This window comes from Ursus arctos, unplaced genomic scaffold (genome assembly GCF_023065955.2).
Source record: "Ursus arctos isolate Adak ecotype North America unplaced genomic scaffold, UrsArc2.0 scaffold_6, whole genome shotgun sequence".
Classification (NCBI taxonomy): domain Eukaryota; kingdom Metazoa; phylum Chordata; class Mammalia; order Carnivora; family Ursidae; genus Ursus; species Ursus arctos.
Genome location: NW_026623078.1, coordinates 39,625,820 through 39,642,945, shown reverse-complemented (window position 1 = coordinate 39,642,945; position 17,126 = coordinate 39,625,820). Strand labels below are relative to the sequence as shown.

The 17,126-nt window shown below is 40.3% G+C and overlaps 1 protein-coding gene across 1 annotated transcript; it reads right to left on the bottom strand.

The window, feature by feature from the left end:
• Positions 1 to 339: 339 nt before the first annotated feature.
• Positions 340 to 16,846, bottom strand: CA2 (carbonic anhydrase 2). Its single transcript, XM_026495810.4, has 7 exons — positions 16,274 to 16,846; positions 14,954 to 15,151; positions 6,801 to 6,919; positions 6,204 to 6,296; positions 5,085 to 5,147; positions 2,600 to 2,755; positions 340 to 1,154 (listed from the first exon to the last, which is right to left on the bottom strand). The coding sequence occupies exons 1-7, from the start codon at positions 16,305 to 16,307 to the stop codon at positions 1,035 to 1,037; spliced, it is 783 nt and encodes a 260-aa protein (XP_026351595.1). The 5' UTR covers positions 16,308 to 16,846; the 3' UTR covers positions 340 to 1,034.
• Between the last annotated feature and the right edge of the window lie 280 nt (positions 16,847 to 17,126).

Sequence of the window (17,126 nt, the reverse complement as noted above, 5' to 3'; positions counted from 1 at the left end):
TTCTTTGGTTTCATTGGTTTTATTTCCAAGGAGTATATATTGATCCTGCATGTACACCTTTCTCTACCTTGCTGCTTTTAGTCTAACCAGTTCCTCTCTGCCTTGCAGGATTCATTCTTGTTCGCTTGTCATGAAGGTTACGAGTGAGTGCTCAGAACGCACTTAAAACAGCTCTTGGCAAATAGTACATGGTTTTTCCTTTTACGGAAACTCCTACGGTTATGAGTACCCAATTATGATGACTTATTATTAAAAATGAATTAATAGGAGTTACAAAAGTACACATTTTGCTCTTCCATTATTACCCAATGCTCAGCATAAAACAAAATAAGCCAAAAAAGAAGTCCAAATTTTATTAGAGAATATATCTAAAATACAATATTTATTAAGTTATGATATATTATTTGAATGGAAATATACTCTGTATCACAACTATAATTATAACAATTTTTACAGATAATACTTCATTTACATCTCTGTAATTCAAAAGTCACTAAATTACAACATAATTCATTTTCAAGATAACATTGCTACAAATATATAAGAATTTAAATTTTTTTCTTTAATATAACATCTCAGAATCATGAACATTTATTTAATCTGATTTATTACATAGAATCATGACTATTTCACCTGATTTACGTTGCACAGCTCAACTTATCTCATGGTATGGATTTGCACTCAATCATTCTACTTTCCTATGTTTTAAAATTAGCATTTTTGTGAACAATTGTCAGTGCTCATCTCCCCATGTGCTACGAACAAAGTCAAGATGCTTTTTTCTCCTATTCCTTATATTATATTCTCTAGTACAGAAAGGCTATTACCAGAAGCAAAGCACCAGTCACAGCAATTCGGTCAAGCATGACAACTGGTCAAGTTCTTCACGTTTTGCTAATAAGCACAACAGGTGAGAGATAAAGGATCTAGAAAACCAGATGCAAAGCAGCCAAGGTCCGATTCACCAAGGTAGATTTGTGCTTAGCTAAGGGAAGCCCAAAGATCCACTATTTGGACGTGGGCTCGGGGGCATCTTATTTGAAGGACGCGCTAATCTGTCTGTTGTGCAGCGGCTGAGCTGGGCGCCAATTGTCCACCATCAGTTCCTCAGGCTCGCCCTCCTTATTGAAATGAAGCCTACGGAATTTCAGCATCTAAAAGACAAAAGATTAAGAAATTTTAAAATACAAGTTTCCCAATAGTATTCATTTATGTGCTTATTCTCCAATATTCACCAATATTCACCGTAGTATGTATGTATCAATGTTCAAAGTTCACTTTGGTTCCCAAGAAATATACAATCACATAAACATTATATATGTATGCCTTTAGATAACAAATCAATTTCTAGAAAATACACACAAGATTGTTAGTGTCATCTGGAAGGAAATTTGCACTGAGCTTGTTTTTTTCCCTCTTTTAATTTTAAAATCAAACATCAAAAGCCTATGAAACACTTCTGAGATGTAAAATAATAATAAAAATTCTAGATCCAAATTATAGAGTTTTGTTTTCTGCCCCAGGAAGATAAACTACTGGATAGATAAACTATTAGATAAAGTGGTCCAGGATCCGCAAGCCCCAGGAGATAAGTGATTGGCGGGCATCTCTGCTTAAATGTATAGAAACACATAAACGAATTTGCCCAAACTGGGATTTCGAATCCTTGGCATTGATTGATTTTTATTCCCTTTTAGCCTCCTTTTAGTTCCCTGGCCCAATGATGTGACACAGCCTCAACCAGTCTCCTACTTTGAGGTTGTTTTTGCAAAGTGGTACTTCCCTTTCCCTTTGCGAGTCTTGATCTAAATGAAGAAGGGTGTTTGGGGCAGTAATAAAGCAACCCACAAATCAATAGCCTTTAACGATCTCTTTGGTCCAGTAATATTCCCTCAGTCTCACCCCTCGAAGTCAACTTCAATGTCAGGCAGCTACTGTAACATTAGTTAAATTACCCAGGGTCCAAGTTCTTGTGGATCTTACTGAGGAATGTCCATTTCCTACATTTCAACTGTGGGGGGAGCAGAGACCATCTGTGGGGACTATCAGTGACTTGGAAGCTGCATTAGTAACTGAAACCTCATAAACTATATTGTATGAGAAAGGTAAAAGAGTCCGTGGTCAGGGCTGTTAAAGCAACTTGGAGTGAGTTTTGATAGATATTTTTCTCCAAGGCATGGCTTTTACTTTTGTCAGAATTCCGAAATGTATTCTGATAGAAATAAAACTGCCGTAAGCTCCCCCGTGAGTGAGCGGTCAGTTGTGAGTTACCACGGATATCTATGGAACCCTGACTATGAAATCTCATTGTCCTGGGCCTCGGTTTCCTTGTAGCTGACATAAGAGCATTCATTAGGTGACAGACACCTTTCTCACTTAATCCTCATGATTATCCAATTTTACAGAGCAAACAAACTGCCTAAGTTATGGCTAATCAGCAAATATTTCTTGAATGCTGTTTATCTGCTAAGCACTGTTATAGACACTAGTTCCACAGGTAGAAGCAGCAGGAGGGAGGATTCAACCGGGGTCTGTCTGCATCCAAAAGCCAAGCTCCTCTGCCTGGACGAAACGCTCCACCTCACTTTAGAAAACCGACCTGCTCACTGCTAACGCTGATAGGCTCCTTGAGCACAATCCAGGTCACGCATTCCAGAAGAGGAGGAGTGGTCAGTGAGCCTGGGTAGGTCCAGTAGTCCAAACTTTCAGGAAGGAGGCCACGAGGATCAAAGTTAGTGAAGTCAGCACTCTTACCCTGGAACAAGGCAAACACACAGGTTCCAAATGCCACGTGATCAGAGTGCGAGGAAGGCAGGAGAGTAGGAAACAATATTCCCCTCTGGTTGCCAGAATTTTTTTTTTTTTAAAGAGAGGTCCCATGTTTACCAGAAAGCAAAGTAAAAAAGAAATTAACAGAGACATTTGACTTGGAAATATAGATGAGCAGATATGGGCAAGAGAGCCCAACTATGTAATTTTCCCATGTCCAATTCTCATCTTGTCCTCCCAAATCATCCCCTATAATTTCCATTGTTATTAACTGATCACATCCAGTACTTAAAATGAAACTGCTGTCACTGAAATAATGCAGTTTTAGGCACAGTAACAAAACTACAGTATCTCTAATGAGGAGGTAATTGTCTTGCTATCTTATCTGATGGCGAAATCAGGACTAAAGAACCGCTCTCCTTTCTGGATGCTACACTTTTAAAGCCACAGATGCAAACAGCAAGAGTTACAGGTATAGGGACAAGGTTGTTACAAAGAGAGAAAATTATTGTATGGGAATAGTTAAAGGGCACTAAAGGTAACTAGCCTGAGGGCAGGTAAGATATTGTTAGAGAATGGGGTCAAAAGAAAGAGGGATCACATTTTTTACTTAATTTTGTTTTGTTTTACTGAGGTACAATTAACACATAATATATTACCTTCAGGCACCCAACATAAGGATTTGATATTTGCATATGTTGCAAAATGATCATCACAACAAGTTTACTTGTTAACATGTCACGGTCTGTTACCATGCTTAGTTACTAATATTTTTTCTCTTATGATGAAAACTTGGAAAACCTACTCTTAGCAACTTTCAAATATGCAATGCAGTATTATTAATAGTCACCATGCTGTACATTACATCCCCAATGACTTATTTATTTTTTTAAAAAATATTTTATTTATTTACTTAAGAGAGAGTGAGAGAGAGAAAGCACGAGACAGGGTATAGTCAGGGAGAAGCAGACTCCCTGCAAAGCGGGGAACGTGATGTGAGACTCCGTCCCGGGACTCGAGGATCGTGACCTGAGCCAAAGGCAGAAGCTTACCCAACTGAGCCACACAGGCTCAGTCTCAGTTATTTTATTTATTTTTTTATAACTGGAAGTTTGTACCTTTTGACCCCCTTCACCCACCTCCCCCCACCTCTGATAACCACCGATCTGTTTTCTGTATCTATGAGCTCACTTTTTCGTGTTTTTGTTGTCTGTTGTTTAGATTCCACTGTAAGTGAGATCATACGGTATTTGTCTTTTTCTGTCTGACTTATGTCTCTCAGCCTGATGCCCTCAAGGTCCATCCACATTGTCATCAATGCAAGATTTCCTTCTTTTTTATGACTGCACAATATTCCATTGTACATATATATATATATATAAATATATATATAGCACATTGCTTTATCCATTTATTCATTTTTAGACAGTTACACTATTTCTGTATTTTGGCTATTGTAAATAATGCTGCAATGAACATGAATGTATTTATATCTTTTTAAATTCGCGTTTTCGAATCGGGTTTATTCCACATGATTCAAAGGGGTCAGCTAGGAGTAAAGAGTGAAGCTTTCAGAAGGTAAGTGTGGCTTCAGTTTGAGGATAAGCTTTATAAAGCCAGGGCTGCCCTTGGTGACTGTAGTTAGCAGATGTTCAATGACCTAAACGCGGCTCTGCCGTAGAGAGAATTGAAACGTGGGCTGGATTAGTCTTCGTGCTCACCATCGTATCTCCTACACTAACGAAGTGACCGGCGTGGAGCAAGTACTTGACAAACAGCTGCTGTGTGAATGAGAGGATAATTTGACCAGATGATCTTTCAGTTTCCTTGCAGTTGTGAGAATTCTCTGACTCTTGTAATATGAATGTTCAAATGATGGGGAAGCAAGAGTAACTAAATGCAAGTCTTAAAATTATACTAGCATGAGGGTCAACCTTTGGATAAAGAAAAGTTAAATGAACATATAAGCAACATTTTACCTCTGTGAACTCCTCATCGAAACACCACATGTCAAACCAAGACTATTCCAAAAAATTTCCTAAAACCAGTGGGATATAAAAAAAAAAGAATAGGTACTCTAGGGGCCCTTGGGTGGCTCAGTCGTTACGCGTCTGCCTTCGACTCAGGTCATGATCCCAGGACCTGGGACTGAGCCCCGAATCAGGCTCCCTGCTCAGCGGGAAGCCTGCTTCTCCCTCTCCCACTCCCCCTGCTTGTGTTCCCTCTCTTGCTGTCTCTTTCTCTGTCAAATAAATAAATAAAATCTTAAAAAAAAAATAGGTACTCTATTGAGGTGGCAAAAAATTCAACCGTACCTTTGTTTTTATGGAATCCAGTGCGTCGAGGACTTTTTGTAGGCCTGGTCTGGCATCACCAATCTATAGGAAGACACAGTATATAAGATCCTGTGATCCAGTTGGTACCACATCAGTTTTGATTTGGGCGGCTCTACCATAAAATGTTTCCAAGTAGTGCCCTAAAGTCTCCCACTTGCTACGTGCCACCCAGACATCTTACTCTGATTACACTGGCACCATGAACTTCCCCACTTTCCCTGACCACTTCCCTCGGCATCCTGCCCCTCCACCCCACCCCATGGTTCCCCTGATCTACCCTCTCAAAAGCACCCGTGACCTCCAACTGACCTCCAACTGCCAAAACAAAGAACACTGTTCGAGGGCTTACCTTAATCTTGCAGGATTTTATACTACTGACTTGTCTCCTTTTGGAAATTCTCTCTTCCTTTGGCTTTCCTTCTGCCCTCCAGCCTCAGCAATCTCCCTTGACTCTTGTATTCCTTTTCAGGCATTTCATGAGCATCTTTCCCAATGCCTTAAATGTCTTACATGCTGCAGTTTCTCGGGAAACTGCCCAGCAGGTTTATCAGCTCCCTCTGCGGGCTTTCCTTGGATGATTTCGTACTCACATGTCGCTCCCACCTTGACATATGATGTCAGGCCCCATGAATCTCCAGCCCAGACCTTTCTCCACTTGCTTTACAACTGTCTGGAGGGCCGCTCAACCTGTATGTCCTACTGTTGCCTGAAATTCTCCAAGACCGAGTTACTGCCCTTGAGCCCTCCACTTGATCTCAATGTAGCAGTCTATCAGGAAACAGTACTATCTAGTTAAGGATGAATTTTAAAACAAAAACCAGTAGTCATCTGAAGTGTACCTCTTTTTCCTTTCACATTTCCCATGTAGACACCCTTCACATTTACATATAAATAGCACCTAATGAATACCTCTCAGATTTCTCTTTGTCCTCCATCTCTACTGCTACTAGCAGATGTGGAGGGGGACAGAAGCCTGAAAATATTTTGGAGCCAAAGGCATTTCCTAAGCTCTTTGTAGGATGTCCTGTTTATTATGAATGTTCTTTTGGTTAATCTTTCTCAAAAACAGGGGAAATAAGAATTGGGCCATCAACTAACCTTCAAAAAAATACCCAAAACAGCCAGTCCATCAGGTTGCTGCACAGCTTTTCCAAAATCCGCATATTTGGTGTTCCAATGCACCAAGTGAAGCTAAAGCAGTGGGGGACAGAACCACAATGAGTGCTACACGTAATAAACCTGCAGATTCTATCCAGTGGTCTTTCCTTCGTAGCTAGAGGTTACTAAGGAAAGTGAGCATGTGGGTAAGTTAAAATACAAACTTTTCTTTCATTTTAACTCTAATTACCCACTCTTTGGCACAATAGCAAGTGACTTCATCAACTCTAAGACAAAGAGTTACATACTCTTGCAGGAAGACACAAAGTTTATCTCTAGATCTATTTAAAACGGGATCCTCCAATTTGAATTCATTTTACTTTTTGCAAATGATGTCCTTGGAAGTCATAGAGAATGTTTTGCAGCACTGATTGTAACATCACAAATAAAAATTATAAGAAGCAAATATGAAGGTCCTTTGTAAAAAAAAAAAAGTGGTTCACGTAGATTGAGTCAAATTTACAAAATTAAGGTTTTGAAATTAATGCTGAATATCAATTTACATCTTTCCCTGGAAAGCAAAAAAGCATATCTTACCTCTGCAGCATATTTCTTTTTATCCACAGTATGCTCAGAACCTTGCCCATCAGATGAACCCCAGTGAAAGTGAAACTGAATCAATCTGTAAGTGCCAGTGAGGGGTCCTCCTTTCAGCACTAAAATTTAAAATATATATATATAATATTTGTACAGGTATATTATACATGTGCATGTGTGTATGAGTGTATGTATGTGTATGAATGTATAAACACATAATCACGTGTATACACACACACATATACATGCATATGCACATGAAACACACAGTCTTCAATATTACAATCTAATTTACTCCTGTTTCATAGTTCTAAATGTATGCCTGTAGCAACATTTTCGCTCTGTGAAAATTAAATCCAGACTCAAGTTTAGTCTATAGTGCTGAACAAAATCATTTGCTGGCTTCTCTCCTCACTTGTGGTGGCTTGAAGGATGGGTGCTTTCCCCATCTGTTTTCTGAGCACAGTGATACTTCTCTGCTGGGTTCGGTCTGGAGTCATAGGTGCTGGCTGAGAGAGAGGAAATTTTAGGTGGAATTATTAAGTCCTCTGTGAATCACTGAGGAAGTGCCCGTGCAGCCGCTTGCCAAGGCGGGTCTGTGGCACATGCTGACAAACGTGGGAACCTCTGTTCTGCACGGCCCAGGGGCTGTCCTACCACCTGCTTTGCTAACCTCTGGGGCCAGCCCCTACGTGCCAGAATTGTGAAGCCGTAAGCGTTCTATTGACCTTAGTACAATATCCAATTCTCCTTGCCCTGGTTTTCCAAATTTTTCAGAATTTGGATTTTCACTGGTACTAACTAGCTTTGTCCCATTAAAAAAAAATTTTTTTTAAGATTTATTTATTTATTTATTTGAGAGAGAGAGAAAGAGAGTGCATCCATCACGAGAAGGGGGAGGGGCAGAAGCAGAGGGAGAGGGAGCCTGACGCTGGCTCTATCCCAGGATCCTGAGATCACGACCCCAGCCAGAACCAAAAGTCAGCAGCCTAACCGACTGAGCCACCCAGGCACCCCTCCCATTAAAATTTTTTACTGAACATTTCTGACCTTAATTTCCTCATCTGTAAAATGGGCACGTTCAATTGTTTCTTACTTCACTAAGAATTTGTTGATCATCTAACAGATGCAGTACTCTATTGTCTCCAAAAACTTAAAATTCTAACCTTAATAACTGTCTCATGATTCTACTATTCTGGTGTTAATGAAACTGTGTTAGAGTAAAACACAAGACAGAAGAATATGACTAGATGTCATCTTCTTAGACTACAGTCTATTTGCAGGTAATTAATGAATTGTGTGTTACAGAGAATTACAATAGTATGAAATCAGCTTCCCCCATCCTCTCCATAAAACTTTTCATTTAAGTTATATGTATTAATGAAATTTTACCAATATATTTAAAAGCTTTTAAAATTAGTTTAGTTCTACAATCTGTTGTTATAAGTGTATTTTATTAACTCTGGGTTATATTTCTATAAAATAATGAGCTCAAACTTACTTTGACTTTGCAAAACAAAGCAACAAAGCCTGTACAACCAAGTTTGCTTAACTTCACCCAAACATGCATAGACGATAGCAACACCCATTCATCTACCCAAAGTAAAAAACAGAGCTGGCTGGAAGACATTTAGGCCTTTCCTATGGCTCCTGATACAATCTCTGGTTGCCAGCTCTGCCTTACAATAGGCCAGGAGAAAAAAAGAAGGAATAAAAAAAGAAAAAGAAAAAGAACGAATTAGAAGTGGTGTTATAGTTCCGCTAAGAAACATCAATTTGGATATAATCTGATAAAATCATACCTTTTGAAACTTAAAAACAAATTATTCTAAAAGTTTTTTTTTTAATCTAATAATTCTGTAAGGAAAGAATTAGCCTTATCTGCCCCTTCCTCTAAGCTTTTTCAAAAGTGAGAGAATTCCCATTTTTCATAATGATATACTCTCAAAACAAAATATATATTTTTGAAATAAATTGGTACTGAAACAATTCGTTTATAATAACTTTAAAGTTACTTAACTGGCTGATCCTAAAAAGCAAATATCCTCTTTAGCATCATTAATTCTACCAAGTGGCAAGATAAATGAAATAAAACCATATTAAGCATCCAAGATAACTTATCTTTCTAAGTGTATCTCCTTTCCCTTGTGAAGAATCGTATCAGAATCTTAAATTTTAAAAATAATAAACCTTATTTGCTGTATCTTATTCTTTTTCACTCCCTTGCAGATCTTAAGATTCCAGCCTAATTTGCTTATTTCAGAGAACATTTAGAATTAGGCAAGAATGTATATGAGCTTTTATTAAATAAGCTTTGCTAATATTAAAAAAAAAATGCTCTAGGTTCAATGATTAAACACACTCAGCACTAATCTATTATTACCAGACACCTGTGTTAGCTCCCGTTAAAATACAGCTATGTTGCTATGTAGATTAGAAGCCCATCGTACCTAGGAGACGTTATTAAAGTCTTAAAATGTAGTTGCTACAAAAAGAAGCATTTCTCGTCTTCTTCAGCTAGTTAGTTATTTCTCAGCAAATTCTTACCATGGAGTTTAGTCAATGAAGTCCTCCCAAAAACACTGTTATAATAATAAATCACCACAAACTCTAATAAAGGTAGCATATATTTTTTTACCTGGGAAATAATAGAGACATTTGGTTGAAAGACAGGAGCTTGCACTTTTTCCAGATCTACTTATTTATTTACTCATCTGGATTGTTACATGCCATTTCTAAACTGTCCCAGTTTAAAATGAAGTCTGTTTTTCTGATGCAAAAAATAATTTGAAAAAATAGCAGAAACTGCAGACTGAGTATATTTTTCCTCTTTAAAATCCAGCCCCGCTAGTGGGGGCTCTGAAGAGTCAGTGATTTATTGTTTCACAGAAATGTGTTCCACAGGGCTGGAGAGATATAAACGGGGTTTTCTACCAGGGTATCTTTTTCAAGATACCCAAAACTTAATTTAAATCCAAATCTCAACACCAAGGGCTTTAGCAACACACAAAAAAAGCACTAATTATATTATAATCTGCCTTCCTATAAATATTACTCAGGGAAATTACATAAATTATGTTATTTGTGAAAATTAAGAAATTCACTCAGGTAATGAGTAAGACTATCTATACAAATTAAAAACTGAAAATTTAACATTCTTTTTTTTCCCCCTCTTTTGGGTTATCTCATGGATATTCATTATTTTATTATTCATCACAAGAGAGAAGCTTCTTAGTAAAATAATAAAATGCATTGGATGACTTTGCTGATGTTTTGACCCCTCCCACTGTCACTTCCTCCCTCCCTCCTTCTTATTTTTTTTTATTTTTAATTTTTTTAATTTTTTTTATTATATTATGTTAGTCACCATACAGTACATCCCTGGTTGAAAATTTAACATTCTTAAATTTTTTCTTCCTAATCACTTTATTATTAGTTAACATAAGATGTATCCAAATAACAAACCAAAGACCTTAGTGAATATCAGTAATCTCTCTTAAATCCAAAATACAAATAACCCATTCCCAATAATCTTTTGCTTAAAATTCAAATTAAAGGATTTCTTATTAATGAAGTAAAGGACTAAGTCTACTAAAAATGCAGCATTTTCCAGCAGGTAAACAATCTTCTTTTAGGAATAATTTGAAAATTATTAAATCATGCATTGCTTTTGTTTTTTTAGCAGTAGCCAATAATCCTAGGGTTGACATACTAACATCAAGAAAATGAATGAGGAAAAGATGTCCATAATCCATGTTTTTTAAATAGTGAGATGTTTAGCTGTCTCTTTCACTAGATAAACAACAATTAAAAATCAAGAGAACAGAAGTTTTTAGTTTCAGGTCTATGGAAATTATATGAGAGTAAAAAAAAAGAAAAAAGAAACTCTTTTGACACGAACATAATTAAATACAGTATTTAGAATGCTTTGGTCAGTTTTATAAATACTTAGGTTTCTGCTTACACCATTAACAGTATGCACGACAAACCCTCTCACTTGTTGCTATTATGTTTCCTTTTAACTCAAAATTATTCATGGAAGGATAATTTTAAAGTTTCAAAAGCAAGTCCTTGAAAATCAAGCAAGACTCACGTATGAAGTTCTATGATGTCATACAGACAGTGGTCTGCTTGAAATGAGCACAGGTAAACTGTTTCCTTCCTTTTTTTCTTGAAATAATATAAACAGATAAAAATATTTCCATTTTTAAAGAACAGCCATAATATGAGAGTTGTATATGGATTGACTCAATAATTTTGGGCACTGGTTTTTCAATATTTGCATCTAACATTGCAATAAAGCAGGAGAGTTTTAAACTCACTAATAAAGTTAATGAGTTAGCAGAAGTTAATAATTTGACTAGTATTCTTTTCTCCCAGATAAAGCTAGTAATAAAAGAACTCAAGCAGGGAGAGTTATTTTTAATAACTTTTCTGAAAGCCTAACAGGATTAGCAATTTTTCATTAATTAAAGGTGGTTTATTTTTAAAGGAATTTAGAAGATCAATGAGAGCTTCCAGTTAAAGCCTATTAACCCCACATTTTTTTTATTAACTCCACGCCTAAAAAGAATTCTCTCAAGCTTAAGCATACCAATAAACTCAGCCAGCTCAGTTCCTGATCCCTCAGCACTTAAGTTAGCATCTAAGATAATATTTAGGATATGTTGGGGAAAACTTAAATCTATGAGAAGTTCTAGAAGGCTGAAATCTCACTGAGAGAAAAATTAATAAATCAATAAGATGGGAATCGAAGCACTTAAATGTAGAAAACAAGACATAAAAGATACCTAAAAATGTTAATACCATAAAAATAACTCCTAACAAAAAGAGATGTTAAGTTGTTGATTTAAAATACTGAGTGGCCAAAATGAATAAATTATTTTTAGACTTAAGTGTATAGAAAAGCATGTCATTTTTTTAAAAACATGGTATGTACACATTAAATATTAACTGTGGTTATCGTTCGAAGACTCTTACTCAACTTCTATTTTTAAGTGATGGGCATTGAGTCTCATAGCAACAAACTAGAAAGGAGATGACTAGTAGGTTATTTAAACTCCTTAGCATTCTGTTTCCTCATGTTTATTGTAAGTGAATTTGACTGGAGTATCTCCATCATTTGTTCTAACCAGAGAGTCTAAGATTCTTTTTTAAAAAGTCTAAAGGGTGTTTCTCTGCATGGTGTGACTGTTTTATTCTATAGATGTGTTTTTCCTTAATGCCAACACTTTAATATAGTCTGCGTCCTAGAAAAAAAAAAATGCTTCCTTGTTTAACCAAAACAACTGACAATGTTGAAGAGGTATGGGCAAAGTTACAAAGGGATCTTTCATACATAAAGGAGAGCAGGCCATTCTAACATTAACTCTTCCTTGTCTGTCAGAGTAAATACTGTGCTCTCAAATCCCTGGGTCTTTCCTACTTTTCTTTGCCTGGAGTCTCCTCCAAGTCGCCAAAATCCTTCAAGCCTCAGGCCAAGTTTTATTGACCCTGGAAAGTCTTTCCTGACTCACACAGGATGACTCCTATCTCTTTCATGTGTCTATTGTTCCTTGGAATGGAACAATGTATGTCCTTGTGGGGCTTGCCAAAGTCACCGTCAGCATCTGTTATTGCTGTGTCTTTCCACTTTAGATTTCCCCAGCATGGGTTCTAGGGATACAGGAGAGAGACCAGGCCTCTATGCTGCTTTCATGGTACCTGGCTGATCTTGCATTTAATTGGTGTTAGGAAGGGTTTCCTTGTTGCTGTTGTTTTATAAGAACTGGGTCAATAACACATGTGTCTCTGAAGACATGGGTTTGAGACCCTATTGGAACCACTTTTTTCACAATCTAAGTATGGCTTTAATAATATATGTGTTACTCACCAGGAGAAGTAGTTAGAAAAGTGTGGCTAGCTCTAAGCAGTTACTGCTTGTGTAGAAATCCATCAAAACTTGACATATTCATGCTAAAACATATAACTATATAATAACGTCACATATAAAATCAGTACACACTTCACTATGATAAAGGGGATGTTTGGGAACATAAAAAATAAAATTTTTAAATCCCATCAAGTGATGGCAGGTAATCTTACAGCTCATTAGAAACTTTCTTCAGAAAATTATCACAGGTGCAATCCCTACAGCAATTGCCTAAAAAAAAGTCAAATGATATGAAGACATGGAAACAGCAATGGTCACTTACTGAGGAATTATTATGTGCCAGGTGTTGGGCTAGGTGCTTTACATCTGCTGTCCCATTTAATCCTTCCTCTGTGGTAGATACTACTGTTACCCCAATTTTACAGTTAAGGAAACTAAAAATTAGAGAGATTAAGCTGCTATTGTTCCCAGGGCCACTGAGCTAGTTAGTGGCAGAGCTGCAACTTGATCCCATGACTATCTGACCCCATTCTATGCTCATAGTTGCTACACTAAAAGCTGAAATCCACTTTCCATTAATAATATACTACTGGGACAATTATTTCATGATCAGATTTGTAAGGAATATAGGGAATTATCTCATCAGGTTCTACTTGTTAGATATTTGTTTCCTCATTGCTCCAAAAAAACTATCCAATTTCTAGGTAGCATCCAATGAGGTATATAACCGGTGGACATAACACTCATTGAAAACAATGATCTCGCTGGCAACACTGAAACATACATTCATTGCATCTCTTTTTATAGAAGTTGATCGCTAAAGACTAAAACAGCTCACATTTTTGGTCTTTAAATAACTAAAGATGAAATTTTATAGCATCCTTTCTATACGTACAATAACACCAAGACCTACGGCCTTGTCCTGTTATAATCAAAATATACAGTGTCCTTAACAGGAAGGAAAGAAAATTGTTTCCCTTCTATTTAGCCTAATCACTCAAACATTGTTTCTTTGGAGTGGGAGGCTTACTTGGGAAGGCAGTGTAGCAGAATGATTGAAGGAGTGCCTTCAGAGAACATCCTCTACTAAATCTAATAATCCAAGTCTAATTAGTCGTTACACTATGCCAGAATAGGTGTGTGTGCATGTGTGTGTACTGGGGGGAGGTGCACACAGGGCACAGGTAGGTTGAAAACGTTTCTCTGATGATCTCCACATTATCCTCCATCAAATTGTCTTCCAGAATCACTATTTCAGAAATCCAAGTGTCAAAAAAATTTTTGAATGGGGGGAGAAGGGATTTTTTTTCCAAACTGAACTGAATACATCAGAGAGCTACTAAAAAAATGGTCAACTTGGCAATAGTGGTTATAATTACACATTATATATTAGTACTCTCTGTCGTTACTCCAAAATTTTGACAGCATTATTGAATGCATCCCAGTTCCTCTGTGTTCTCTTTTTGCCCCAGCGCTCTCCCCGCTCCCATCCCACCACCACTCATCATGTGTTTGCAACGACCTTCAGAGGAAAGCACTCAGGAAAATAGGGCACTGGCAATTAAATCAACCAGTGGGCAAAGAAAGCTGCTACCATGTCTGAATGGGATTGCTCTCCTGTTTCTAAATAAGAAGAAAAGAAGCATTCAACGGGCATCCTGTAAACAGCTCCACTACAGATAAATTATGGTAATTGGTTTTGTCAGCAATGGGCCAGGTGGGCCAATGCCCACCAACTCTAAAGCATCTTCATTTGTGGAATGAATTTCTGGGTGGATACCAAAATATACTGCCACCTCTTATCACATTCCTATTCATAAATACAATGTTTCAAAAAATTTCACTATTTTAAATAGTGAGGTTTTCATCACTCCCCTCACTGCTGCCTAGAAGAGAGCACTAAGATGTACTTTTATTGGATAGGATCAATTCTGGAAAACAAATATTTTAGAAAGAATCTTAAATTTTCAGTTTTTGCAAATCTTATCCTTGCTGATCTTCACTTCCAGGTGACCTTGCCTTTTGTGACTTTTCACAAGCAGATCACAGTTGTTCAATGCCCTACATAGAAACCAGGGATTTTGTAGGGGAACAACAGCCCCAGGCCACTTCAAAGTAATTAGCCTACTTCTCAGAGCCTGGGACCTCATGAAGATTAGCAAAGTGGCATCTTAGAGCACTGGGACAAACAGTGGTATTAAGCCACTGCTCCTGATTCCTCCCATTAAGCTGGGAAAATAGTTACTGGGTAAAAGGCACAAGTTACTTTTTAAACACCGACCTGCTCTGTCCTGGGAGTCATCAAATTCCACGTTGAAAGAGTGACCGTTGTTGATGACCCTCCGAGAAACCGCTTGCTCGTAGGTAGGACACAGAGCCTTCAGGGCAGGGTCATGAATGGCTGCTTTGGTGTCGATGTCAACAGGGGACTGGCGCTCTCCCTTGGCAATGGGGAAGTCCTTATGCCAGTGCTCAGGTCCTAGCATTCAGAAGAGACGTGTGAATCCCCCAGTGTGGGGAAGGGCACACCCAGACCCCTAGAAAGGGACAATGATTCTGGAGCCAAGCTGCTCCATTCCAATTTTCGTGGCACCCCTTAGTTGAATACCTCTGGGAAAACACTAATTTGTGCCTCAGTTTCCTCATTTGTATTATGGGTAATAACATCTGCATCGTAGAAGTTGTGAGAATTGGAATCAATACATGAAAGGTAATTGAACAAAGAGTGAGTGCCATATAAATATTAGCTATTTTTACGCTCCTTTTATTGAATTCAGCAATTGAAATTGGGCAGACACTACCATCAGGGCTTGTGGTTAGTATCTAGGATATTCAAGCTCATTTAATAATTAGAGCAGGTTGGGATTTCTCCCTAGTGTCCTACTGAATGTAAAGGCCGAGTCACTGCTCGGCACGGGCACCTCTCCTGTGATGGTCAGGATTCCCACCACCTGGGAAGCCCCACACTGCACCCAGATGCGCAAGGTGCGCCAGATGCATCTTTCTGTTGCGTGGGTCGGCTCTAGAGAAACCAGATCAGTAGCCATGATAAAACCGGGTTCCTGGCGACCCCCTAACTTTAGGAGAGGAGAGATGATGGGGAAACTCAGAAATCACCGCAATGGATTCAAACCAGCCCACGAAAATGCCCCGGGACAGTTCGTGTTGAGTGCCTTAGCCACAGGTGGTGCTGAGAATGAAGTGTGTGGGGGGGGAGGGGGTCCCCTAATTTGTCTGCAATCAACAACTAAAATTTTCCCGTTACAACCCTTCCTCGCTTCCTCCTAGGTCGGGTTAGGATAGCCCCCGGCTCCGGACCCGGGGACAACTGTCCTCCAGTCCCGATGCTGAGGCTGCGCTCCTCCTCCCTCGGGCCCTGCGCTCCACTGCTGGACTTGGGGATTCCTCGACAGTGACCTCGGGGGCTAGGGCAACGAGGGCATCCCAGCGCTGGGGAGCAGCGGGCGGGGCGGACTCCGGGGCACACTTGCCTCGGTTGCTCCGACTAGCCGCGGTAAACAGCAGGTGCGGGCGCTGCGGGGCCGGGGCCGAGATCGGGGCCCCGGACGCCGCCGCCGCGCCGCCCTGCGCCTGCACTCACCGTTGTGCTTGCCGTATCCCCAGTGATGGGCCATGGTCGTGCCGCAGGTCGAGGCAGGGCAGGAGTTGGCGCCGTTCTAGCGGCGGCTGCTCGGGCGCCTGCACCGTGTGTCCGCGGGTCGCGCCGTCACCGGCTTTTATAGGCTCCCGCCAACTTCGTGTTCGGGGGCGGCCCGGGGGAGGGAGCCCCGGGTGGACCTGGATGAGGGGAGGAGGAGGTGACGGGCGGAGGTGATCTCCCAGCGCTTGGGGCGGGTCAGGCGGGTGAGGCACCGGGGGCGGGGAGAACGCCCTCTCGGCGGGCGCTCTGCTGGGCTCAGGACCTCCTCTCGTGCCCCCGACTGCCCTCGGCCCGCAGCCCGGGCCCCGGGTCCCTGGGCTGGCAACGAGGCTCCAAGCTCCCGGCGTGCGTGGTGGCGGCGGCGGCGGCTCCCGGGCTCCTGGTTGGGACTGGGGCTGGTAAGCGTCTAGGAGCACCCCATCCCCCTCCTGGGCGCGGAGTCTGGCGGCCGCGCTGACTGCTCGGGACCCGGGCCCCTGGTGCCTTTCCTCCGTCGTCCCCATTGTGATCGCATCCCTGGCCTCAGAGCCCTCCCGCCCCACCCCATTGGCCCCACCCGCGTCGGGGTCTCCAGCCCCGAGGGCTTACTCCCTGCTTTCCCCGGCCCGGGACCGGCAGGCTAGGTTAGGAGCTATGACCTTGGGGCAAATAGGGATACGGTCCTTGAGGCTCTGGGGAGAGAGCAGCTCCGGGTACTGAGAGCCACGCGCCCCCTGCTGGACGGCCGTGGAATAAAGCGAGCAAGAGGAGCGAGAGTCTCTTCCGCCCTTAGTCCACACTGAGGCGAGCATGG

Bases quoted from the DNA above. Each gene is read 5' to 3' on its own strand.
- CA2 (XM_026495810.4), bottom strand. From the start codon at position 16,307: ATGGCCCATCACTGGGGATACGGCAAGCACAACG. The intron at 6,920-14,953 runs GTCGGTGTTTAA...TTTAAATTTTAG, and splicing joins TGACTCCCAGGACAGAGCAG to TGCTGAAAGGAGGACCCCTC. The intron at 5,148-6,203 runs GTTAGTTGATGG...GTCTTCCTATAG, and splicing joins TTTTGGGTATTTTTTTGAAG to ATTGGTGATGCCAGACCAGG.